General features: G+C 39.4%; 1 protein-coding gene across 1 annotated transcript; it reads left to right on the top strand.

Annotated features, from left to right (window-relative positions):
* Positions 1–48: 48 nt before the first annotated feature.
* SPCS2 (signal peptidase complex subunit 2) lies at positions 49–27,079 on the top strand. The gene is made up of 5 exons (XM_058687763.1): positions 49–205; positions 17,574–17,657; positions 18,499–18,659; positions 20,029–20,163; positions 26,302–27,079. The coding sequence occupies exons 1-5, from the start codon at positions 92–94 to the stop codon at positions 26,486–26,488; spliced, it is 681 nt and encodes a 226-aa protein (XP_058543746.1). The 5' UTR covers positions 49–91; the 3' UTR covers positions 26,489–27,079.
* The last annotated feature ends 650 nt before the right edge of the window (positions 27,080–27,729 follow it).

Genomic DNA, 27,729 nt, shown 5'->3' with positions numbered 1-27,729 from the left:
CCGATGGGCTCTTGGCGGCGCGATACGCCGTCAGCTTCAGCCAATCGGCTTCGGACAAGTAGGAGGGGAGGGAGACACTGAGGCAGACAAGATGGCGGCGGCGTCTGCACAGGGCGGGAGGACTGGTGGTGGAGGAGGCAGCAGTGGGGCTGGCGGTGGTCCCAGCTGCGGGACAGGCAGTAGCCGCAGTGGCTTGTTGGATAAGGTGAGGAGCCGCTTTGGGGGGACAGCCGAGACCTGGGGAGGCCCGGGAGGCAGCGATTCCACCTTCCCATCCCCGCCCCCCTTTTCTTCTGTGGCTTTTTCAGCGGGTTGTCCTCCCCTGGCCCACCCTGGGAACCCTACGGGCGCTTGTAGCCCGATCTCCATAACTCGAACCTTGCCTCATTCCCTTCAGGTTTTCTTTCCTTCTTGGAAGTGTGCCTGGTCCTTAACGCTGGCTACCACAGCTTTTTGGGATAATTTGATTATTCCCACATTTCAATGCAGCCATCGTTTTCCTCGGAGGTGCTGGGGGTCACAGTTGATGTGCCCATTTCACTGGGAAATCTGAAGCCCGAAGGAATGAAAGCAGCTACTCGAAGTCAGTAGTCCCCAAACTCCCCATCACGGTCACCACACTTGGGTGCTGTTGCAGATTCTAAGTGCTCCTTGACCTTTTGCTTACTCAAGTTTCTGGGTGTTTTATCACGGTACTGCTATTACTGAACTTCCCTTATTGGGATGACAGGAAGCCTTTGAGATTGTTTTTTCTCTGGCTTTCTTCCCACTCCCCCCTCTTTTTCCCCCTATGCCTGCCACTAATTGCAGTCAATGAGTCGGATTCGTGAACTTGCTGCATGCTCTAGGTTGCCTCTTTCTCTCTCCGCCAATCCATTTTTTTGTTTTGTTTTGTTTTGTTTTTTTTAACTGCGGTCCTAGCAACAAAGGCTTGAAGAAGAAGAAAAAGGGAAAACTCCTCTGTTGGGCCTTCTTGCCCTTTGCAGAGCATCTTGTTAGAAACATTTGCAAGGAGTACTGGTTCTGCCTCTAATTAGCTGTGTGACCTTCAAATAATGCTTTGTTCTCCCTGTTGCTTCATCTGTTAAATGAGGGACTTAGCCTAAAGTGCGTTAGTCCCTTCCAGTTCTCTCATTGTGGGAGCCCTGGGCCAGTTTGATGAGAAATATTAAGTATGGAGCTTTTAATATAGTAAATAGGATTTTAATCGAAAGCAGCTTTTGTTGGAATACCTTGTGCCTAACATATGGTAGGTGCCTAAGAAATGAATATATGATCATATTGAGGGGTTCAGATCCAGGTCTTTTTTGCTTCTAAGTGTCATTGGTTTTGAGTCACATGGTTCTCACAGTCTTAACCAATTTAAAAACAAATTTTTTTTAATGTTTATTTATTTTTTAGAGAGACAGAGCACAAGTGGGGAGGAGCAGAGAGAGAGAGGGAGACACAGAATCTGAAGCAGGCTCCATCCAGGCTCTGAGCTGTCCGCACAGAACCCAACATGGGGCTTGAACTCACTAACAGTGAGATCATGACCTGAGCCGAAGTCACTCAACCGACTGAGCCACCCAGGCACCCCAGTCTTAATCATTTTTAAGAGAGGAGAACATGTTCTGGGAAGTGGGATGGTAAATTGCTCCAAGACACGTGAGAGTATTGGGAATTGATAGTCATTTTCGTACACAAATCCTGCCTTTCTGCTGGTGAGCATCTCAACAGCTTATGCTTATCCTGTCCCATTGAGTGCTCTTGTTTTCCCTCTGTTTAGATCATTACCAGCAAACATTACGCATGGGTGTTTCTGTTAAGGTAATGATTACTGAAAAGTATACAACATCATTGCATTATTGGCAGAACCTGGATTTGAGGATCATTAAGATTTAGGCTTTGAAGTAGCTTTGTTAATTTCACCCTGTATGAGGCCTGGCAAGTCAGTTAACCTCACTAAGCTTACTTTTCTGAACTAGTACAGTTTTGGGGAGAATCAAATGAGGTGATATACATGAATGATCTCTTTGACCTATAGTGTCTAATACATATGTTCAGTGGCAAAGGAAAACATAAAGAATTCTGTCAGAAAGTACTGGGGGCAGGGGGTGCCTGGGTGGCTCCATCGGTTGAGCGTCTGACTTCGGCTCAGGTCATGATCTCACGGCTGGTGAGTTCGAGCCCCACGTCGGGCTCTGTGCTGACAGCTCAGAGCCTGGAGTCTGCCTCGGATTCTATGTCCCTCTCTCGCTGTGCCCGTCCCTCGTTCATGCTCTGCCTCTCTTTCTCTCAATAAATAAAATATTAAAAAAATTAAAAAAAAAAAAGTACTCAGAGGGGTGTCTGAGTGGCTTACTCGGTTAAATGTCCAACTCTTGATTTCCATTAAGGTTATGATCTCACAGTTTGTGGGTTTGAGCCCCACGTCAGGCTTGTGCTGACGGTGTGGAGCGTGGATTCATTCTCTCTCTCTCTCTCAAAAAAAAAAAAAAATGTAACTCAGTATAGCTGATTATAGGACATGGAGGTACCCAATATATTAAAAGGATTTGGTGTATTCAGATGTGTGCTTCTTACAGAAGTTCAAATGCAAGAGAGAACGATCCCTGAGATCTACTTGATAAGCAGGTGAGGGCCCCAGGGGAAGACCTCGTTCATGTCTGAGAGTGGAGCTAGTACCTTATTTTTGAAGAGAGGACAGCATACTAGGTAAGAATGTCCTTGAGCAAATGGTAGTGCAGATGGTGCCTGATGTTTTGGGTGGTGAGTTGACTGTGGACTGTCCTAAGAGACCTGTAGTGACATGAAGGTAGAATCAGATTGAAGAGGAAATGGATTGCTTGGAGTAAGAGTAGGAAGCTGTTGAAGGTTTTGAGACTATATACAGTGGTTTTGGAAAATTAGATAAGTTGAAGTAGAAATTAAAAGTCTTCTGATAAGGCCTTATACCTTACTAGCGTATAAGATTTATTTAAAAAGAAAGGCAAGTTTGAGTTCTAGTGCAGCATGATAAAGGCCACATGGCCTTGGATAAGTTGCATGGTATTACTGAACTTGAATTTCCTTATGTAAACAATGTGGATTCCCATATGTATTATAGGCTTGTTGTTAATATTAAATTGTACAGTTTGGTAAATGTTCTTTGCAAATGGCTGTAAAGAGAAAATGACCAGGTGATGAGAACCCCAACTTGAGCAGCAGAAGTAGATAAAAGGCCTCACAAAGGAGCACTCGGCAGAATTAACCCAAGAAGTGAGGGACCTAGGGGAGAGAAAATAAGTCAAGATGTGTTTAGGTGCTTTTTCTCAGAAAACATTATTTTAGCTTTACATCAGGTTGTTCCTCTAATTTCTCTAGCATTTATTGCACATGGGAATTAAACTGTCATTTAATATGACCTGACCTACTGTCTTGTATTTTTCTACCAATTTGTATTTGTCCAGTTTCCCATGAAAGGTTCTTATAGTTCTCTGAGGTGATCAATACAGAATAAATACTTACAGCATTGAATTTAGCAGACAAAACCTTCAGATCTGCCCCCTCCATCATCAGAAACTGCTTCTGAGATGGTGCCTCTAATTGTCTGAAAACTGAGGGTACTATGGAAGGGAAACATGGGGAAAAATGTTATTCTCAGTGGAGCAGGATCTAAATGAATAAATAAGTTTTTGCTCTGTGGGATTGAGAGGCTGTTACCTTACAGCCTCTTTAATTTTATTTGTCTTGATTTTTTTTAAGGGCTTTTATTTTTATTTCCTGCAGCTGTAGTGGCACTTCCTGTGAAGAAATGTAATAAAGAGATGCAAATGTGCTTCTAGCTTTCTGTAAGCAGATGTGAATTTCTGTGCCTATGAAACTGAGAACAAAGCAATTCTACCTTCCTGATCTTAAAAATAACTATGCAAATATAATTTTTCAACTTCTATCACAGAATAATTTAGATTATTGCAGTAAGATTTTTTTGCCCACAAAATACATCAAAGCATTTTGTTCTACATAGCAGGCTGTAAAGAAAAATTACTTGCTTAATTGTTTTAGCTATTAAAATTGACATAGGTATTAAACCATGCTTTCCAGAACTATATCCAAATCCTTTTAGCCTTGTCCATGGATTTTTATCTCCTGGATGAATTGTTTTGGCTATTAAAATGTGGTATTAAACTGTGTTTTTTAGAAACTATATTCAGACCCTTTAACTTCATACCTGAATTTTTGTCTCCTGGCTGGACTGTTCATCCTGATCCTAAAGCACAGGTTTTATACCTTAGTAGTTGAGAACAAAGGCTCTGGAGCCAGGCTGTATGTCTGGCTTTGAATCTTGCCTCTGCCACTTAGCAGATATGTATTCTTGGCAAGTTAATAAATCTCTTTGTGTCTCAGTTTCCTCATCTGTAAAGTGGGAATAATAATATTTACCTTAGAAGGTGTCTGGCACTATATATCTGGCATATAGTAAGCACTTATCTATTTGTCTATATATAGCTGCTGCTAATTAGCTGGTTACTCTGGGCTTCAGCTTCCTATTTTTTCCTAACACGATATGAAGACATCAGACTCCGTTGGGGTTTTGGTTAAAAATACAGGTTTCTGGACCTCATCCCAGACCTGAATCAGATTCTCTGGAGGTGGGACCTGGACAGCTGCATGTTTTTACACATAGCTATTTATTTATTTACATATTTATTTCCTCTATATTTTAATATTTTTTTAATGTTTATTTTTGAGAGAGAGAGAGAGAGAGAGAGTGCAAGCAGAAGAGGGGCAGAGAGAGAGGGAGACACAGAATCAGAAACAAGGCTCCAGGCTCTGATCTGTCACAGCACAGAGCCCGATGTGGGGCTTGAACTCACCAGCTGCGAGATCATGACCTGAGCTGAAGTCGGACACTTAACCGACTGAGCCACCCAGGTGCCCCTCTACATTTTAGTAGTTACCTCCGGGTTGAGCACTACTATCTTAGATTATTTTTTAAATCCTTTCTGGTTCTGATATATTAAGAGTTTTTTGTTTGTTTTGTTTCCAACTGTTCTGTTTAGTCGGTAGTGGTTTCTCTAAAATGTTTATAGTGAAGAGACATTGAAGCTTATCTGTGCCAGCCTCCTCATTTTATAGACATGGACACAGTTGAAGAGGGGGAAATGAAGCAACTTGCCCAAGCTGACACACTGAGTTGGTTACAGTTCTCAAACCTGGCTTCCCGGTTCTTAATCCAGTGCTCTTACCTTACTTCTTAAGTACGTTGCCTCTTATACTGGAGCAGGCCATGTAATAACTACTGCAGTAGTGAAAAGAGTGTCTATTTTGAGGTTGGAAGACCTAGGCTCAAGTCTTGGCTTTGTTACATATCAACCATGTGTCCTTAGACAGGTCACGTATCGCCTTTTGCTGTCCTCCATGGTATCTTAGCTTGCCAGATTTCTGGGTGGCATGTCTGGACCCTGACCGACCTCTGACAAAGAAGATGAATAGTTTTATGGCATTGCTGTAATTGTGTGTGTGTGTGTTTAAAGAAACAAGGTGCTGGCTTTTTAACATTGTCTTGCAAACTAAACTTTATTTTTTAATTAAATGTTTATTTTTGAGAAAGAAAGAGAGCTTGAGCAGGGAAGGGGCAGAGAGAGGGGGAGACAGAGAATCCCAAGCAGACTCCGTGCTGGCAGCTCAAACCCACAAACCATGAGGTCGTTACCTGTGCCAAAACCAAGAGTTGGATGCTTAACTGACTGAGCCACCCAGGCATCCCAGAAACAGAATTTTAATAATATCTCAAAACTCATTATTTTTTACTTCATCAAACTTAAAAACTCTTGTGTCAAGGGACACTATCAGGAAAGTGAAAAGGTAGTCCACAGAATGAGAGAAAATATTTACAAATCCTATTTCTTATAAGGGCCTAGTATCTAGACTATGTAGAAAATTTTACAACTCAATAACAAAAAGACAAACTGATTTCTAAAAGAATAAAGGATTTGAATGACCTTTCTCCATATGAAGATATACACATGACCAGTAAACACATGAAAAGATGGTTAGCATCATTTGTCATTAGAGAAATGCAAATGAGAACCACCGTGAGATACCACTGAGATGGCTATAATAATAATAATTAAAAAAAAAGAAAAAAATAACCATTGTTGACAAGGATGTAGAGAAATTGGAACCCTCCTACATTTCTGGTGGGAATGTAAAATGACGCAGCCACCTTGGAAAACAGTTTATCAGTTCCTCAGAAAGTTAAACATAGAATTACCATATAACAGTATATCCCACTCTTGGGTATAAACTCAAGAGCACTGAATATATATGTCTGAATAAAAACTCGCACACGAATTACCATAGCAGCATCATTCACAACAGCCAAGAGGTAGAAGTAACCGAAGTGCCCAGAAAGTAGATTAGTGGTTGTAGGGAGCAGGGGATAGGGAATGAATACTTGTGGTTATGGGGTTTCTTTTTAGGGTGATGAAAATGTTCTAGAATTAATGGTGATGATTGCACAACCTTGGTATAATAAAAACCACTGAATTGCACATTGTCATTTTTTTTTACATTTTATTTATTTATTTATTTATTTTTTAATTTTTTTTTTTCAACGTTTTTAATTTATTTTTTGGGACAGAGAGAGACAGAGCATGAACGGGTGAGGGGCAGAGAGAGAGGGAGACACAGAATCGGAAACAGGCTCCAGGCTCCGAGCCATCAGCCCAGAGCCTGACGCGGGGCTCGAACTCACGGACTGCGAGATCGTGACCTGGCTGAAGTCGGACGCTTAACCGACTGCGCCACCCAGGCGCCCCACATTTTATTTATTTTTAAAAATTTATTTAAATTCAAGTTAACATACAGCGTATGAATCAGAATCCAGTGATTCATCACTCATATAGTACCCAATGCCCATCCTAACAAGTGCCCTCCTTAATGCCCATCACCCGTTTAGCCCAGACCCCCACCCACCTCCCCTCTAGCAACCCTCAGTTTGTTCTGTGTATTTAAGAGTTTCTTAGGGTTTTCTTCCCTTTCTGTTTTTATCTTATTTTTCCTTCCCTTCCCCTATGTTCATCTGCTTTGTTTCTTAAATTCCACATATGAGTGAAATAACGATATTTATCTTTCTCTGACTGTTCTCACTTAGCATAATACACTTTAGTTCCATTGACGTTGTTGCAAAAGCAAGATTTCATTCTTTTCAACTGCCAAGTAATATTCCTATGTGTGTGTGCACACATATATCTTCTTTATCCCTTTATGTATATATACATATATATCCCTTTATCAGTCAGTAGACAATTGGGCTCTTTCCATAATTTGGCTCTTGTTGATAGCGCTACTGTAAACATTGGGGTGCATGTGCTCCTTCGAATCAGCATTTGTGTATCCTTTGGATAAATACCTAGTAGTGCAGTTGCTGGGTCATAGGGTAGTTCTATTTTTAATTTTTTGAGGAACCTCCATACTGTTTTCCTGAATGGTTACACCAGTTTTCGTTCCCACCAGTAGTGCAAAAGGGTTCCCCTTTCTCTGCATCCTCGCCAACATCTATTGTTTCCTGACTTGTTCATTTTAGCCATTCTGACAGGTGTGAGGTGGTATCTCATTGTGGTTTTCATTTGTATTTCTCTGATGATGAGTGATGTTGAGCATCTTTTCATGTATCTGTTAGCCACCTGTATGTCTTTGGAAAAGTGTCTATTCATGTCTGCTGCCCATTTCTTCACTGGGTTATTTGTTTTTTGGGTGTTGAGTTTGACAAATTCTTAGATAGATTTTGGGTACTAACCCTTTAACTGATCTGTCATTTGCAAATATCCTCTTCCCTTCCATTGGTTGACTTTTAGTTTTGTTGATTGTTTCCTTTGCTGTGCAGAAGCTTTTTATCTTGATGAGGTCCCAATAGTTCATTTTTTGGAATTGTACATTTTTAAATGGTGAGTTTTATGGTATGTGACTTATATCAATTTTAAAAACTCATTTCTTTTTGTCTTTACAGTGTTTATGGAGTATCCTCTAAAGTTTTCAAATTATTACTGTTTTCTTAGCCAGTCATTCACAATTATTTAAGAGTGATATCACAGATGTTACCAATCTCCATCTGTCCAGCCCCCCCCTTTTTTTTAGCAGTTGCCTACATTGTTTCTCTGCTCTGACCTTTGTTTTGTCAAATTTCACTAATAGTTTTTCATATTATTTGACCTTTCGGTAGTATTTGACTCACTGAACACTTCTTTCTTGAACTTTTCTCTTTTTTTTAATGTGGCTTCTAGAAGATTATTTGCCCCTGATTTTCCTCCACCTTCATTGGCCTCTGTATTATTGTTACTGTTTTGTCTTCTTCCTGACCCGTAAATATTGGCAAACCCCTCTCCTCTATCTATACTCATCCCAAGGAGATACCAGTGTCATGGCTTAAATACATCTGTAAGTTGATGACTTCCACATATGTGTTTTCAACGTGGATCTGTCCTCTGAGCCCCAGACTTCTGTGTCCAGCTGTCTACTTGCCATCTTCACATGGATATCTCATAGGCATATTAGACTAAATAGCCAGAGTCAGTCTACTTCCAGTTTCTCTGGCGTTGCCACTAATGTTCATGTTCATAATTAACACGTGGTAATTTCTAACTTCCAACTTAACTCCGGTGATAAATGCAGCTGTTAATAAGCCACTCATTCATCAAAGAAAATTAAGTAATTTTCTTTGCAGTACTTCTTGGTCATTTTTATAAAAAATAGATTGAAATTGAAAATTAAGTATGTTGCCAAGAGCTATAATCTCTCTCTTTGAGATATCATGGTATTTCCGAGTTGGGATCTAAGTTAGGTGATGGTGCACATTCTCAAGACAGACATCATTTTCTCCCCAGATTGAACATTTTTTTCTTATTTTGAACTTACTGTCTTTTCATCTTTTGCTAAATGTGTTCATATGGGTGGTAGGGGGTCCATATTTCCAACTCATATAGTAATCTCGCCTTTTGACTTTACCGTCAATTTTCATAATCTCCTTATTTTGGTTTAGAAAATTCTGAAATCCGTATAACTGGAATTTAAACATCTCAAACTCAACATGTACAAATGGGTATTTCTCCTTTTTGCATCTGTGTACCTTCTCTTAGAAAATCACGTTAGCTCAGTTACCTAAGTCTGAATTCTTTTATCCCTTGGCTGTTGCTCTTATTTAGGCCCTGCATCTTAATCAGTCATCTGAATCTGATGTGTTTATCTCCATTGTTAGTCCTCTCCAGACCATCTAGCAGGTTGCCACTAGAAATGGCTTTTAGGGTCACCTAGGTGGCTCAGTAGGTTAAGCATCTGACTCTTGATTTCTGCTCAGGTCATGATCTTATGGTTCATGAGTTTGAGCTGCATGGGCTCTGCTCTAATGGTGTGGAGCCTGTTTGGGATTCTCTCTCCCCCTCCCTCCCCCTCCCTCCCCCTCCCTCCCCCTCCCTCCCCCTCCCTCCCCCTCCCTCCCCCTCCCTCCCCCTCCCTCCCCCTCCCTCCCCCTCCCTCTCCCTCCCTCTCTCTCTGTTTTAAAAAACAGAAATTTGATTATTTTGTTCCTCTGCTTAAAGTATTCTCAATTGTTTGTCTCAGAATAAAGTCCAAGTCCCTTAACATAGTAAACTAAACAAGACTATCTAGGATACACTCCCTGTTAAGTGCCTCATCTACTACTTTTCCTCCTTTGGAGCCTATATCCCCTTTCTAAACTGGGAGAGACCTTACAAAGAAGGGAGAGAAAAAGTGTTAGTTTTTCTTAGAGCCATACTCAGCTCTTTGTAAATCAGAGCAAGGTCCTTCTATTGGCACTAATCTCTGGTAGCCTTCATCCCTTCAGTGTGAATCGAGGAATCTTTTGAGCCTTTGTCAAGCTTTGTGTACTGGCCTTTGTGAAGCTAAGGAACTTCATGAAGCAATCCATGGAGATCTTTATCACTACATAACTTATTTCTGTTTCACTGCTATTAGAATAAGAAAATAGAAGTGTTTATGTTATTTAATACTCAACACAATTTTGCTTTGCTGGACATACCTTTAATGACCAAGGATTTTGTCCTTTTTTTGCCTTTAACGCCAGAAGATGCATGGGGAACAGGAAAAGCCTGTAATCCTTAAATAGGTTAAATCAAAAAATACCTTCCTGTACTATTTACATATTCTCAAGACCTGGATTATGTTTAATACCCTCCTGAAGTCCTTAGAAAAGTGAAGTTCTTTTTTTTTTTTAATTTTTTTTTTTTTTTTTTTTGATGCTTATTTACTTTTGAGAGAGACAGAGACGGAATGCAAATGGGTTAGGGGCAGAGAGGGAGGGAGACACAGAATCCGAAGCAGGCTCCAGTCTCCGAGCTATCAGCACCAGAGCCCGACATGGGGCTCGAACTTATGAGCCGTGAGATCATGACCTGAGCCAAAGTCGGACACTCAACCGACCGAGCCACCCAGGCGCCCCGAAAAGTGAAGTTCTTAATGCCATATCTGCAGTGAAGTATCTCTGTAGAACTTTTTATTCATATTTGCAGCAGAGAATTGTAACTGAAATGAGTCTTTGTAATGTTTAGTCAAAACCATCAAATGCATATTTTTGAGACACCTGTGTGGTGCAGTCAGGTAAGTGCCCTACTTCAGCTCAGGTCATGATCTCATGGTTCATGGGATTAAGCCCCACATTCGGCTCTGTACTAGTGGCACAGAGCCTGCTTGGGATTCTCTCTCTCTCCGCCCCTCCTGCCCCCCCCCCGCCCCCCAAATAAATACACTTTAACAAAAAGTTTAAAAAATGCATATTTTCTGTGGACTGGTTAGTTGTCTAGATCTGGCAATAGGTATGCTGGTCCAATAAAGTGTTTTTATTTCTTAATGTTGGTACTGACAAGGAAGTGATTTATTTTAAATGGGACTTTTTGAGCTATATTTTCAGTTAAATTTCAGTTGGTTTTAAATGGAGGGAAATGGAAAATTCAAAATCTATTTTGTGGGTTTTGTTGGTATATTCAAGATTAAAATCATTTTTAGATTCTTTTTATGTTAGCTATAACTTATTAGGTAGGAATCAGGATCCTCTATACGGCTATCACTTCAGGGATTTATGTCTTTTTCTTTTGTTTTTGATGGCTAATAATTCCTTTCCTTATATTTTGTGGGAAGCACCTTATACTTTGTGGGAAGCAGTGTGGAATAATGAGAAAGAGAATGGGTTTTGAAATCATGAAAACTCCGTTGAGTCTGGCTTTACCACTTCCTGTCACTTTGGGCAAATTTCTAAAACCCTTATTGTTATCTATAAAAGAAGGATGTTAGTTTGAGATGCCTTATCAAAAATGCCATAGAACGAGTAGCTTAAACAACTGAAATCTTTATCTCATGATTCTGGAGGCTGGGAAGTCTGAGTTCAGGGTGCCGGCATGGGTTCTGATAAAGGCCCTTCTGCTTGCGGACAGCCTTCTTGGATCCTCACATGGTGGAAAACAGAATAGAAACAAGCTCTCATGTTCTTGAAAAAAAAGTTTTGTTTTTTTTTTTTAAACATTCATTTTTGAGAGACAGAGTGTAAGCGGGGGAGGGGCAGAGAGAGGGGAGACACAATCCGAAGCAGGCTCCAGACCCTGAGCTCTTAGCACAGAGCCCAATGCAGGGCTTGAACCCACGAACTGTGAGATCATGACCTGAGCCGAAGTTGGACGCTTAACTGACTGAGCCACTCAGGCGCCCCTTGTGTCTTTTTGTAAGGGCACTAATCCCTCCCATGAAGGCTCTACCCGCATGACCTAATAACTTCCCAAAGGCCCATAGCCCAATACTATCACATTGGGGTTAGAATTTCAGCATCTGATCTGCGGGGAGAGACACAAACATTTGTCCATAGCAGATGGTAATTGTTCTTAGTAGTGTTATCATAGGGATTAAGAGAGATGGTGTAGGGGCGCCTGGGTGGCTCAGTCGGTTAAGTGTCCGACTTCAGCTCAGGTCACGATCTCACGGTCCTCGAGTTCGAGCCCCGCGTCGGGCTCTGGGCTGATGGCTCAGAGCCTGGAGCCTGCTTCCGATTCTGTGTCTCCCTCTCTCTCTGCCCCTCCCCCATTCATGCTCTGTCTCTCTCTGTCTTAAAAATAAATAAACGTTAAAAAATAAATAAATAAAAGAGATGGTGTATATAAAACATTTAGCACAATATATAGGACACATTGTGCACTCAGTAATAGCTCTGGTTATACCTCCCTCAAATTCTGTGGATAAGAACCAAGTGAGATTACTTCAGCCACGTATACATTTGTTAAATTTAAACTGAAAGTTAACATTTTAGAAATCTTTTCCTTTTTTTCTTTATAAGATTGTTTAGACATCTTTTCAAGAAGTAGCTGTTGAAACTATGTTATGTCCCTGACTCTGAGAATGTAAAACATGTAGTCCCTGTTACCCAGTGAGGGGGATGTTATATAAATCCAGCTAACTGTGATGCAGTATATTAGCTTTGCATAATTAATAGCAACAACAGTAGCTAATTTTTAATAACTATTTGTGTGTACCAGGCATTTTGCTGTTTTTTAATTACAGTATTTAATCCTCATACTAACGTGTGAAATAGATATTTTTATCTTTATTTTACAGTTGAGCAAACTAAAGCTATAGAAAGATTAAATTATGTGCTCTTGCAAAAATAAACATTAAAAGAAAGATTAAATTATTTGCCCAATATCATCCATTAAATAGGAAAGTGAGAATTAAAACTCAAGTAGTCTGACTCCAAAGCTGTATCTTTTAACCACTATATTGTGCTCCTTTGCATAGTAAGGGCTGCCTTATTAAGTGAAGAAAGAATGCATTTGCCTACATCTGTAGTGAATCTAAATTCAGTTAGGTTCTGATTTGAATATAGTATGTCTTTGAGAAGAAGGCCACAAACAGAATCTGCCTTGGGGTTGAGTTCAGAGATTAAGGCAAGTAAAAGTAAGTTTCTATCACTGAAGAAGGGACAGTTTTATGGTGAACCGTGTGTTTATAAGTTAGCCCTAAGTAATTTAGTTGCCTGTCACTTACTGGCTGTGCGATGCTTAATATCCCTGGACTCTAGTTTTCTAATCCGAAGGACACTGGTTTCCATATTGAGAATCTGCTTAAGGCCTATCAGTGGTACTAGCAGTTTAACAGTGAATGCGAATTGACCTGCATAAGGGATATCATCCTGAAATTTTTAGACACACAACATAAAGAACTTCCTGTAAGGGAAAGAACATTGTATATGAAGGATCAGGAATCAGAATGGCTTCAGGAATCTCAGGAGTCCCTTAAACTCTTGAGACAATGGAATAAAACTTTAAATTTTTTGAAGAGAAATTATTTATATTAATTGTGAGGGTAGACTAAAAGGATGTTTTCAGATGTGTAGTCTCAAAATTGATTTCCCGTGTGCATTTTTCAAGGACCCACTAGAGGATGTGTTCACCAGATCAAGGGAATAGTAAACTGAGAAAAGAGTAAGACGTATCTAAGAAAAGGGGGTCCAGCCCAAGAGGAGGTTATGGGAACCCCCAGAGTGATAGTGAAGGGAAATTCCAGGATGATAGCTATACAGCAAGACTGGAAAGCAGTCCACCCAGATCAAAGCAGGTCAGGAGGCTCTAAGACCAATTACTCCAAAAAGATGAAATTCACAGAATGATGAATACTTTCGCACATATTGACAGGAAATTTAAACAATTGGGTGAGAATTTGAAATATCACTATATTGATGATAAATACATTGAAAACAACAACCAAAACAACAGTAGCTCCAAGGAAAACAAAAAGTTATCAGGAAAGAAAAAGTAATCCTAGTATAATACATGACTCATCTGTGAATAGCATTTATGATTATAATGTACAGTTTGGATAATCTAGCCAAAATTAAGGTATAAGACCAAATCACTAGTGATCTACTATGATGTATTAAAAAGATGGTGGTGGGGGGAGCAGAGAAAATTAATGTGAGTGTGGCAGGGGATGAAAGGGCTCAATTTCCTCTTTTGTTGTGAGAAGTCAATAGATTTAATGCCAAAAACTGAGAAATTAAGAAATAAGAATGTAAACAATTTTTAAAGCAATACAGAAATGAATATTAAAAAAAAAATTCAGCCAAAAGGAGATATAAGTAGTGTCTGAGGAGGGGAATTGACAATAGCAATGGTCTTAAAGTCGATGCCTATGATTGTTGATTGGGCCCAGTATACATGTATCTGTACCACGCAAGAGGGAGTGTGGGAAAGAGGAATTGTGTGAAGTTACAGCATTGCTATATCTTAATTGGCAGTACTGCCTGTATCAGGGATCCCTAAGTCCACTTGGTTCAAGTGATTCACTAGGACTGATTCACAGGACTGAGTATGTAGTTTTACTTGTGGGCAAGATTTATTTCAGCAAAAGGAAGAGGTGCATAGGATGAAGTCTGGAGGAAACCAAGTACAAAATTCTGAGAGCCCTCTGCCGGTAGAGTCCTAGAAATTGTGCTTAATTCCTCCAGTAACAGTATGATGTGACAGTACGTATGGAGTGTTGAGTGTTGTCTGCCAAGGAAGCTCACTACAAACTCAGTGTCCAGGTTTTTTACTGGGAGCTGGTTAAGTATGCACCCTCTGCCTAGCCTGTGGCAAAATTCCAGACTCCTAGAAAGAAAACTCGTGTGTAGCATAAACTACATCATTTATACAAACAGCTGAAGCACAATGAGCCACTCTTACCAGTTAGGGAAAGTTTTATATCCGTGTAAGTCACTGTTTACCAGCCAACTTTCCAAATACCAAGCAAGGGCCAGCCTTTGAAGCAGGCCTTTCTAAGGATGGCGGTCTCAGGCCTATCTTAGCTCTTTTCTGCACAGACCTTTCTTGGTAATTTATCCTGTGAGGTCCCATATGAAAGAAACCAACCTTTGCTTTGTCTTTTTATTACAAAAGGAAAGCAATTGCCCTTATGGTGTAAGAAGATAAGAGAGAGAGGGAAAAAAAAGTTTCTTAAAATGCTCTGAATAGCAGGAGAGAGAAAAATGGAAGAGTAGTATACATTTTAGTTGAGCAGTTTTTGAGAATGACAGAAAATAAGTCAGAAAAGTAAGCATCTAATGTCCACCCTCCTGCCCTTTTTCTAGATGTGTCTCTGTACTATAGCAGAGATGCTCTTTTCTCTGAATAGGCTAAAGGTTTTCATGCACACAAAACAGGTGACGCTCCCATCTCTTCAGAAATCATAAACTTTGTGAGTCAGTGGAAATGTTCCTGTGCCACTTACTGAAGATTGCTTCTAGCTGCCAGACAGTGGAGGTAGAGCTGGGGCTATTTCAGCACATGCTGTAATAGCTTCTGTGTTTTATCCCCCCAGATTGCTGAGAAATTATCCTCTAAGTTGTAAAGGCATGTTTCTTTAATGTACTGCAGATAGTGATGTGTAGCTGAGTGTCTATGAGAATATGATTTTTTCTTTTTGGAATGACCCCAAAATGTTTTAATGACTTTGTTTCACAAATAATTTTAATTATGAATTCTGGCTGTACAGGTTCTTTCTTTTGCTTGCTGTTATCAAAATGGTATTTGCCATGAGTAATTTTCTCAAAGAAAGTTCTTGTTTTTATGAGACACCAAAGGCAAAAAACCTTGATTGACTTTTAATCACTTGAAGTATGGCTGTTGTAGTTCATGTTTTTTCTCTTAACAAACTTCACAGAACAGTTTTTCTTTTTTGTGTAATAGTATGTAGGATCACAGTTTTAAAAAACAAGTTTGTTGTATTATATTTCTACAGATGTTTAGTCTGTCTCCTTATTTCTCATATGCAGTGTCTGAACTTGTGCTCAATCAGAAAGATAAATATGAAGTTCTGTTCTCTTTCTGTAAAATCTATTCCAATTTTGTATTGGCCTGCTGGTTTGTAATTTTTATGAAATGCGGTATTCGCTTGATATAAAAAACTAAGAGTTGGGCATTGTGCTGGGACACCTGGGTGGCTCATTCGGTTGAGCATCTGACTTTGGCTCAGGTCATGATCTCAGCTTGTGAGATCACGTTGGGCTCTGTGCTGACAGCTCAGAGCCTGGAGCCTGCTTTGGATTCTGTGTCTCCCTCTCTCTCTGCCCTTCCGCAGCTCATGTTCTGCCTCTGTCTCTCTCAAAAGTAAATAAACATTAAAAAAAAAAAAAAAAAACTTAAAAAAAATTTTTTAAAGTTGGCATTGTGATCTATAAAAGACAGGTTTATCAGATTATTTGTAGCACCCTGTTCCACTTAAGCTTTGTTCATGGAATCACTTACATTTGAGAATTGTTTTTACTATATGAAATGTTCACATGTTTAAAAATTAAAAAGGCATACATTAAAGAGTCAGTCCCACCCATGTCCTTCTACCTTCTCAAGGTATCTGGGTACACTACAAGTTTGTTTAACCAGTCCTCTGTAGTTGAGTACTTGAGTTACTTTTTGTTGTTACAAATGCTGCTTCAGTGAGTAGCCTTGTATATTATTTCCTGTGTATGCAGATAGGGACAGTTTCCCAGAAGTGGAATCCAAGGTGCTAAATTGCCTTAGTAGGTGTTATACCATTTTGAATTTCTACCAGCAATGTATGAGACAATCACTTGCTTCTAACTAGCACAGTATTGGAGAACCTTTCTAAACCTCTGTAGATGAGAGAAATTGAAGTGGAGTTTGTCCAAAGTCCTATAACTAACTAATAATAGGACTTGATTTTTAATTCAAAATGTTCTTTCCAACAGACTACACTGGATTTGCTGTTTTCCTACAGTTAAGACATACTGGTAAAATATAAAAGTTGTTAGCTGATGAACATGTATTAAAAGAGATGTTCCTCATCTTGTTAGTGTCTGAAAGTTCATGGGTGTATATTGTCTGAGTTTTGTGGTCACAGAATGAAAGGATGAACAAGTGGAGTTCTTCCCTATTCCCACATTTGGGTGAAATGGGGATGGGATATGTGAGTTCACACTGTAGTCTCTGTAGCCCAGATTGAGCTTTCTAGCATAGAAGACTGGCAACATCATATGAGTACCACCTGATTCTAGTGACCTAATCTCATTCAATTTCATTTTTAAGTGTTTTGTCTTTTAGCTGTGTAACATCAGAGGACAAAGAGTAAATGTTACATGTACTTGAAAGATGGTCTTGTTAAGTAAAACTTCAAGTAAATTTTAAAGATCTAATTGGCTTTATTGATCGATTCATGAATCAGGCAGCATTCCATCTAGCGGGTAGAGGGAAGCTCCAAAAGGCTACAGAAACAAAGATTTTTAAAGCTAGAGAGGGAGTGGAAAAAAGGAAATTATTAGCAAAGAAGCCATTGTTTTAAGCAAGATCACCCTTAAGTGAATGGAAGGGGCCTATCAGTAAATTTCCTAGTGCTGAACAGGAAATTCCTGTATTAACTGGATATATTTCTGGGGAGTTGAAACTGCAGTTAGGTACTAGGTCTTAGTTTACTGTCTTGAGTCTTTAAAGTGAACACTATTTGGGACCTGTGTTGTTGTTTTTTAAACACTTAAGGAAGTAGTTCGTGTTACTTTCAATAAGATGCCATGCCTGGTGATGCACAACTTTTCTGTTTTACAGTGGAAAATTGATGATAAGCCTGTAAAAATTGACAAATGGGATGGATCCGCTGTGAAGAATTCTTTGGATGATTCTGCCAAAAAGGTATTTTCTTTTTTTTTTTTTTTTTTTTTTAATTTTTTAATTTTTTTAATGTCTGTTTATTTTTGAGAGAGGGAGACAGAGTGCAAGCGGGGGGAGGGGCAGAGAGCGAGGGAGACACAGAATCTGAAGCAGGCTCCAGGCTCTGAGCTGTCAGCACAGAGCCCGACATGGGGCTCAAACTCACAGACCACAAGATCATGACCTGAGCCAAAGCCGGATGCTTAACTAACTGAGCCATCCAGGTGCTCCAAAAAAGTATTTTCTTGAGGTAGGGAGTCTGTTAGCATATGTACAGCTTATGGCACATCTGCAGGATCTTTTTCTTTTGTGACTGGGAATGACCGTAGTTTTTAGTTGTAGGAATTGAGCCATAAAGCAGTTTCTAAAATCCTTAACATTTTATGAGGGAATATGCATTAAAATGTTAGCTACCTCAAGCTTCTGTCAAATTCTCTAGTTTTTGAATTACAGAAAGCTGGTAGTTTATTGTTTTTGAGGTTAATTAGCCTAGAGCCAACAGGGTTGAGGGGAATATAGGATATTCATTCATGGTTGGTCATCTCTCTATTTAAAAAGGGAAGAGAAACTTCCCTTCATCCCACGGGAAAAGTTGAGGATTAAAAAAAAAAACAAAATGTATGAGAAGTTAATGAACTTTTTCTCTGGGATCATTGTGAACAGCTTGAGTCTTTTTTGCTTAGAGTGGTGAAATCCTGATTGGAGAGAACTACTTGGTAATTTATATGATCCTTAATGTAACTTTTACATGGAAATCAAGACTAAAAACAGGTACTAGGAAGGAAGCAATTCTGTGAGCTTGATTCCTTGTTCTTTTTACTAGGTACTTCTGGAAAAGTACAAGTATGTGGAGAATTTTGGTCTGATTGACGGTCGCCTCACCATCTGTACCATCTCCTGTTTCTTTGCCATAGTGGCTTTGATCTGGGATTATATGCACCCCTTTCCAGAATCTAAGCCTGTTCTGGCTTTGTGTGTCGTATCATATCCTTTATCTATGCTCAGGTTTGTTCTCTAGTGACTGTTTATTAGAATCTCTACTGATCATCCTCCCTGCTCCCTACAAAAAACAAACTTTGATTCCGGGGCCTGCCACTGTTAGAATTTAACAGTATGAGCCATGGGCATCTGTAGTTGTAGGTAGTAATTATCATTGATATTTAGATTTAGTGTGGTTATTTTATCTTTAATTCTGTTTACTTGTTAATGTAGAGGTCATTATAATCCATGTGTGAGTGCCTAATAGCAAACCACACATTATAGTGAAACCCAGTTCTTCTCATTTCTAGCCTACCGCATTTCCATTGGACCCATTTTGCTTTAAGACACTCATTCCGGGATATTAGGAAAGGATCAGATTTTGGAGATTCAGGTTTCCTTGAAGCTGAAGGGCTGGAATGAGAGTTAGTGAGCATGAGTAGAGGTGTGGCTTGTATAACAGTGGAATTAAATCCTATTCTGGAGCTGGAGGACCTGGGTTTGAAATGGAAGTTGTTTTGTGATCTTGTGCTAAGAAGAACTTACCGGAGTCTGCTTGAATGCTGCTCAGTTACATATATATGCAATAGACATTCAGAATTACAAAGATTTTTTTCTTTTTTGAGAACGAGAGAGCGAGCTCGTGCTTGTGTGCATGCAAGCTGGAGAGAGGGAGTGCTCAAGCTTGTGTGCTCAAGCCAGAGAGGGGCAGTGAGAGAGGGAGAGAGAGAATCTTAAGCAGGCTCGGCGTCCAGTGCAGAGCCCACTATGGGGCTTGAACTCATGACTGTGAGATCATGACCTGAGCCAAAATCAAGAGTCAGGTGCTTAACCAGCTAAACCACCCAGGTGTCCCTGAAATAGTTCTTAAAAAATGTACTTTGGGAATTTTTCTTCTAGCAAGCCATTTAATAAAGCAGGCCCTGACTAAAAATGGTATTCTCCAAATTGATCCCAAATTATAGTCCCAGAATTGGCACCTTGACTTCTTTCAGTAATCAGATAAATCATCCCAGTATGAATTTTTTCACCATTAAGGTGGTTCCAGAGAATATGTTGTAGGTTCTGGAGACAATCCCCGAAGGAATTCCAAAAGAGGTTTAAACAATGAGAGCAACATAATTGTAAATATATGACCTCCCAAGAGAACTACCGTGATAAAATTTCATTTGTTTGGTGTTTAAAGTAAACATGATCATGGTATTTTTTATAATTGTGTCAGTTCTATATGTAATGGTAATGACTCCCCTGTGCCCAACACTAAAAATGCATACACACACACACACACACACACACACACACGTACAGATATATATGTATATATGTGTGTTCTTTTGTGTGTGTTTGTGTGTTTTTTCCTTAACTTTATCTGAACCTATTTTGTGATGATGGGGATCCTGACCATTTATACCTCATATAAGGAGAAGAGCATCTTTCTTGTGGCCCACAGGAAAGATCCTACAGGAATGGATCCTGATGATATTTGGCAACTGTCCTCCAGTCTCAAAAGGTATGACTATCCTCAAAGACTATTAAATTCTGCTGTTGGATTCTCTCTGGGAGTTGAGTCATTTTCAACAGACTATTTTATTGTATGCTTACTCCATGCAGATCATAGTACCAGTCATGTAAAATGAAGAAAGGGGTATGAATGGTCTAGAAGGTTTTTCCTAACATTGTACTTCTGAGATTGTATTATCACAGAAGTGCTCTGAGGATAAACTGTGGGAGGAAGTACTTTGGTAGAAGGATGAAGAATGAGTCTCTTTCCTTGTGGCCAATAAACGGAGCCAATTAGAATGCAGAACTAAGAAGGCCAAAAGTGTGAAGTGAATTATCTTTGAAGAACCCCATTAGCTTCTATATCTTCCGTGATCTTGACTACAGTCTGTGTAGTCAGAAATTTTTGCAGCAATGTACTGGGCAACTCAGAGAATCACCTTTCCAAATTCCTGACCAGCTGTGGGTATAACTTAGTACAACTGACACCTGAGGTCTTTTTAGGTATCCAGAGCTGGGTTTAAGTTCTAGCTCATCTCTTTCTAGCTGTATGATGTTTGGTATATCATGTAAATTATTTGAGCTTTAGTCAAAACCGGATCAAGAATGACTCATAGAGTTGTTGGGAAGATGCCAGCTGGTACATATACCAAGTATAAAAATAGCAAACGTTGGTGAAGCGTTAACCATATACTGGGTATCGTGCCAAGTGCATTATCTCATTTAAATCTTAGAACCACCCATTTTATAGGTAAGAACACAGACCCAAAGGGTTTAATTAATTCCTAGAGCCCAAAAGTAAATTCCAGCTGGTATTCCAGCCCATATCTGAGCCCAGAACTCAGGCTTTTAGTCACTATCCTAAAAACACATGGGACACTTCCTAGCACATAGTAGGCTCTCAAATTACAAGTATGGTTATTCACATATATGATGGTAAGCATAGCATCAACACCAAACAGCCTCTCCTTACTGGCTTGTGCCAATGCCTATGAGGAGGAGCAGAATATGATTCTGATGTTCTAGCTGGGTTCTCCTGGCAGGGCCCCCAGCTGCCCTTTGAATTCAGCCATCATAAGTCTGTACCTTGTGCCAGGTCCCTAAAGCAGTTGTAGAATTCTAGACCCTAGCAGCATCTTGATTTCATTATTTCCATTCACGCATTTCATCTCATTCATACGCACATTCTCATTTTTTTGACAGCTTTATTGAGATATAGTTCACGTACCGTACAGTTCACACATTTAAGTGTACAGGTCATTGGTTTCTAGTGTGTTTTCAGATATTGCAACCATCACCACAGCCAACTTTAGAACATTTTTATCATCTCAAAAAGAAACCCTGTACCCTTTAGCTATCTGCTCCCCTGCCCCCCTCCCCCCACCAATTCCCTCAGCCTTCAGTCACCATTAATCTGCTTTCTGTCTCTATAGATTTCTCAGTTTCAGATATTTCATGTGAGTGGAATCATACAATACATGATCTTTTGTGACTGGCTTCTTTCACTTAGCATAATGTTCCAAGATTCACCCATGGTGTAGCAAGTGTCGATATTTTATTCCTTTTTATGCCAAATATTCCATTACATGGCTATACCACGTTTTTTTTGTTAATCCATTTATCAGTGGATGGACATTGAGTGGTTTCCACCTTTTGGCTATTGTGAATAATGGTGCTATAAACAGTCCACCTACAAGTTTTTGTGTGGATATAATGTTTTCATTTCTCAGGTAACTTACCTAGGAGAGGAATTGCTGGGTCATACGGTAACTCTTTTAATTGCTTGAGGAATTGCCAGACTGTTTTCTGTAATAGCTGCACCATTTTCAATCCCGCTAGCAGTGCACGAGGGTTCTGGTTTTTTCCACATTCTCTGCTGATTTTTACCAGCTGCCACCTTATTGTTTCCTGTGGTGAGGAGGTATGCCACCTCTGTTCCTTCTCACTGCACTTAAATATAGACTCTCTTCTCTTTCCTTGAAGATAGCTCCTGGCCAAAAAAAAAAAAAAAAGAAGAAGAAGAAGAAGATAGCTCCTGGCTCATTGGCATTCTCTCTAACATAGCTCCTTTGGAAGTCTTGGTGATTTCATTATCCAAATAGTTGATAATTCCTGTTCACTGGCCCTCTCCTCTGATCATCTTGTTTTCTACCATGGCTCAAACACTTACTTCCCTGGACATATCCTAAACCTTGCTGATACTGGTAACTAATTACCTTCAATGATTTCAGTTTCGGTATCCCGCTCTATGACCGTTGCTTCCTATTTTTCTAGTTCTCTTGTCCCAGTGGTTCTTCAGCCTCACCGGCATCTCTAATGCATTGAGCCTCCCACCTTTTCACTGTCTCTATCTAATGCATTGAGCCTCCCACCTTTTCACTGTCTCTTTTGTCGTTCATTGTCTTACTTCCTCCTTACCCATCTTCGGTTCCATGGCATTTCTGTAGTCCAGTTACTCTCACTGTCCTAAAGCACCTTTTATACCTTCTCCTCTGTCTTCATACCTATCCTACTCTCTCATATTTACCCTCCTATTCTTTTGTTGCTGAGAAAATCAAAGCAGTCAGAAGCCCCCATCATTACCTGCTTGTGGTGCTCATCATAGTCTGTTTCTTCCGGAGTTCCCATCTAAAGCCTCGTCTCCATTTATCCACTAGCTTCTCTCCCTTCTCATTTACATGATGTTTCCCTCTCTGCTGGATCATTTCTTGTGGCATACAAACATGCTGTAATTTCTTCCAACTAAAAAAATTGGTTTTGTTCTCCTTATTCTCCCCACATGGTCTTATTTCTCTGCTCCCCATTTCTTCTCTCTGTATCTCTTGGATCTGTTTGTCTTTATATCTCTTTCATCCTTGTACTCAATCAGCATTTGACAGTGAATTGCTCACTCCTTGTTACACTTGCTTTTTAACTAGGTTTCTAGGATACCATAATCTCCTAATTTTCTTCATACCTTAATGTCTGCTTTTCTGGTCGCTTTTGTGATTCTTCAGTATTTGAAGGAACAGCTCTAAATTTGAAATGCCACACTAGTGCTTGTTCCTAGCACCTCTTCTCTATCTATATTCACTAAGTGTAATATTATCTAGACTTTCAAGACTTTAAATACCATCTTTATACTGAAAATCTCTAAATCTGTATTTTCATCCTAGACCTATCCTGAACTCCACTTTTCTGTTTGACATTGGATCCTATTTAGCATTTCAAAATTAACATATTCAAAACCTAAGCCTGCTATCCCTCATCCAAACCTGTTCTACCCCCAGTTTTCCCATCTCAATAAATGGCACTTCCATCCTCCTATTTACTCCGGCCAGTACTCAGTCATTTTCACTCCTCTCTCTCAGTCTTTCCAATAGTCTGTCAGCAAATCCTGTCAGCTCTGTCTTCTAAATATATTCAGTCTGATCACTTGCCATCTCTACTGCTACCCTCATCTCTCAGGTCACTATAATAATGTCCTCATGGACCTCCACAACTGCTCTCCCTGCTCATAGTCTATTTCCAGTACAACAGGCAGAGTGATCTTTTTAGAGCATAAGGCACTTCAACTCAATCCTCCGTTCAAAACCCTGTCACTCTGAGAAAAATCTAAACTCCTAAGTCCAGCTTAGAAGTCTATACTCATCTGTTCTCTGCACCCCACACATAAGCACACATACCCCTTATTTCCTGGGGCTCTCCTCTCTCATTCCATCATGTTCTTCAGACATTCCAGGCATGTTCTTGCCTTAGGGCTATTGCATTTGCTGTTTCGTTGCTTGGATTATTCTTTTTCCAGAAAACTTGTTCTTCCTTTCTTTAGGGCTCTGCTTAAATATCTGCTTAGTGAACCCTTTTCGTGCCTACTATATTTAAAAGGACATCATATTTTCTGTTTTATTGTTGGTTCTTTCATATACGCTAAAGTCCCAAAAGACAGCTTTGTCTGTTGTGTTCACTGCTGTATATCCTTAGCATCTGAAACTGCTTGACATGTGTGGTTGGTACTGAATAAGTATTACATAATTATTATATAATAACATTTATATTTTCCTGAAAATATTTTAGATGTAATTGTTATATATTACATGTAAGTTATATAATATATAATAAAATATTAATGAGTATTTATTTCTAAAGTGCATCAGATCACAACTCATCAGATCATGTCCTACCATCAAAGCCATGGAACTGCCAGTGAAACTGGGCCTAAAAGTCCCAAATTATGGAAATCAACTAACAGCAGTTGGCTGGAGTTTGAGAAAAGTTTTGAGGTGTTGAAAATAGTTTAAAGACCATCACTCACAGCTATTCAGGTTGGGAATAACTGACTAGCCAAGGTTTTTTTTTTTTTTAAGTATGGTTGACACATGGTGTTATATTAAGTTCAGGTGTACAGCATAGTGATTCAACAGCTCTGTAGGTAGCTCACCAGTGTAGCTGCCATCTGTCACCATGCAGTGCTGTCACAGTACATTGACTATACTCCTGTGCCTTTTGTCCCTCTTACTTATTCCATAACTGGAAACCTGTATCTCCCACTCGGCTTCACATATTTTGCCCATCCCCCAGCTACCTCCCCTCTGGCAACCATCAGTTTTTTCTCTGTATTTACAGGCCTGATTCTGCTTTTTGTTTGTTTGTTCATTTGTTTTGTTTAGATTGTACATATAAGTGACATGATGTGGTATTTGTCTTCCTCTTTTTCCATTTAGCATAATACCCATAAAGTCCATCCATATTGTCTGTCCTGAATGAGGATCTCATCCCTTTTTTGTGACTTTCTTATCTATTCATTTGTTAATGGACACCTGGGCTGCTTCCATATCTTGGCTCTTGTAAATAATGCAGCAACAAATACAGGGCTATTTCAAATTAGTGTTTTCATTTGGGGGGGTGGGGTGGCAAATACCAAGTAGTGGAATTACTAGATCATATGATAATTCTATTTTTAATTTTTTGAGGAACTTCTATACTGTTTTCCACAGTGGCTGCACCAATTTACATTCTCTCCAACAGTCCACAAGTGTTCCTTTTTCTTCACATCCTTACCAACAATTGTTATTTCTTAGACAATAATTTATTGAGCTATGATTTTTTTGAGCACTGGTTAATAATAGGTACTGTTTTAACCATGGCAATGATCTTGAAAATTATGTGGTAGTTTTCCTATTTTAAACATGCAGAAACACGCTTAAGCAGTTGCTCCCGTAAGGATAATACCAGCTTGACAATCTACTGAATGTGCCCTAATTAAATGGAGACAAACTGTTAGGTCATGGTCAGGGGAGGAATGTCAGCCTGCCAGAGGTTGATTTTTATTAACACTTTTGAATTGGTGGATATAGCAAAGGACCTCAAGGTACCTTAAGGTGTAGGTAAAGAATCTCTAGAATTCATATAGTAAAAGATACCCTCTGTCCTAGAATAAGGTAGAACCTGGAACTAGATTGATTATAGAGAACAAGCACTGAGCAGCCTAGAATTGGTGAATATCTGTGAAAACATGAGTTCTTCATTTATTCATAAAAATTTGATTGTCTACCAAGTGCTAAACTAAGAGTAGAAAACACATAAGACAGAATTCTTGTCCTCAAGAATCTCTGAGTTTAGCGAAGAGCACAGATACACAAACATCCTTTCAGTAGATAATTTCATTGACCACATGGGAGCTATCATTAGACCTTGCATCTGATAGGTGCTTAATAGTTGAATTGATGATTGATGGTGCAGTGTATGACAAAGGTGAGACATCTGACCCAGTTTGGGAAGGCTTTCCCAGAAAACTTTATGCCCTAATATTAATAAATGGGAACTAGTCCGGTGAGATGGGAGAGAAATGTCTACTAGGAAGACCCTTCTAGCATAATAAGGGCAAAGTCCAGAGGTAAGAGGAGTGGTCTGTATAACTGAACAGTCTCTGACAAGGTAAAGGAGGTGCACAGGAAGGCAGACATGGTAGTACCAATGAATCAGAACTTGTATCTTGAAGGCAATTAGGAACCTCTGGAATTTTTTTTTTTTTTTTTTTTTTTTTTTTAAAGATCTGTGTGTGACCTATAGCACCAGTAGCCAGCTCAGTCCTTTCTTCAAAAACAGTTGATGCTCTAGTATTACTAGTTGAATCTCTATGTTTGGGTTTTTACTTCTTATCTTTGCTTAGGTTTGATGACAAATATACTCTGAAGTTGACCTTCATCAGTGGAAGAACAAAGCAGCAGCGAGAGGCCGAGTTCACGAAGTCCATTGCTAAGTTTTTTGACCACAGCGGGACACTAGTCATGGATGCATATGAGCCTGAAATATCCAGGCTCCACGACAGTCTTGCCACAGAAAGAAAAATAAAATAGCCAATTTTAAAAGCAGCCATCTTTCTGCTGGATCATGCTGAATTTTGGGATGAGGGAGAAGGAAGCAGAGAACTTAAAATGGATAAAGTAAGATATGTTAAAAATGTCCCTGTTTTGTCCTGAAATTTTAGTCCATTCTGGATAAATAGGATTTTCTAGTTCAGATATGAGAAGTTGTAGCTCTGATATCTAGCTTTAGCCTCCTAGGTCTGCTGATCGTGTTGTTTTGATTTGCTTTTCTAGAAAAGCATTTTTGCTAGCCATACAGACTTCTTCCTACCCAGCAGTACTTTATATCACATAGCTTTGTGCCATGCAGCATTTGAAGACTCAATTTTTAAAATTGTTAACCTATTGCTGACCTTGTTGTGTTAATTCCTGTTTCAACAGCTATTTCTCTTAATTCAGGATACAACTTCTTGTGTATGACAGCTTTCCTTCACACACCATTTTTGTGGGTGTGTATATATCTGACTTGGGGGAGAATTGGGGAAAAAACCACAGCTTTTTAATTTGTTTAAAACAGACCTTCTGCCTGTTACATTTTGTGCTTTTAACCAATTAAAGAAGCCAGTGGCATTTTTAGTTTTATATTGTCTTGTTTTCCACTAGTATGTACCTGTTGATTTGTTTGTGCCCTTTATTAACTGCCATTTTCTAAAATTTTTTTCAATAAAAGGAAAGAAGATGTGAAAAAATGGAGTCATAGTCTTGATGAAAGGAATGAACAGAGCAGCAAGTGTTAACAGGCTTACTACTATAGGTTCCTTTTGTTTTCTAGGCTGTTTTACTGGACAGAAACCTGTGTGAATCTGTTGGTGAGGAACTGCTAGCTCTCCAGGGATAACAGTAATGACACAGTACTTTGTGCCCAGCCAGTGTTCCAAGTACTTGACGTGTATTAACTCATCAATGCTCACAGCAGTCCCAAGAAGTAGGGACTGTTACTATCCCCATTTTATAGATGAGAAAACTGAGGCACAAAAGTTGAATAATTGTCACACAGCTAGTATTAGAACTGGGATTTAAAACTGGTTTGTGTGGCTCCAGAGTTGTGAGTTGGCATCTTTTCCAGTATTTTCCCACTGTAGTCGGAAAAAGACTGAGCACTTGCCCAACTCCTTTGACCTGTAGGAATATTGTCCCTCTGGCTCACAAAAGTACAGTTCCAGCTGAGCCTAGTACCTAAAACTATATTCAGTTTATAAGAAATTAATGCTTATCACATTTTCCTATGGGAA

The sequence above is a fragment of the Neofelis nebulosa genome, chromosome 10 (genome assembly GCF_028018385.1).
Source record: "Neofelis nebulosa isolate mNeoNeb1 chromosome 10, mNeoNeb1.pri, whole genome shotgun sequence".
Lineage (NCBI taxonomy): Eukaryota > Metazoa > Chordata > Mammalia > Carnivora > Felidae > Neofelis > Neofelis nebulosa.
Note: the sequence above shows the minus strand (reverse complement) of the source record. Positions and strands in the feature narration are given on the sequence as shown.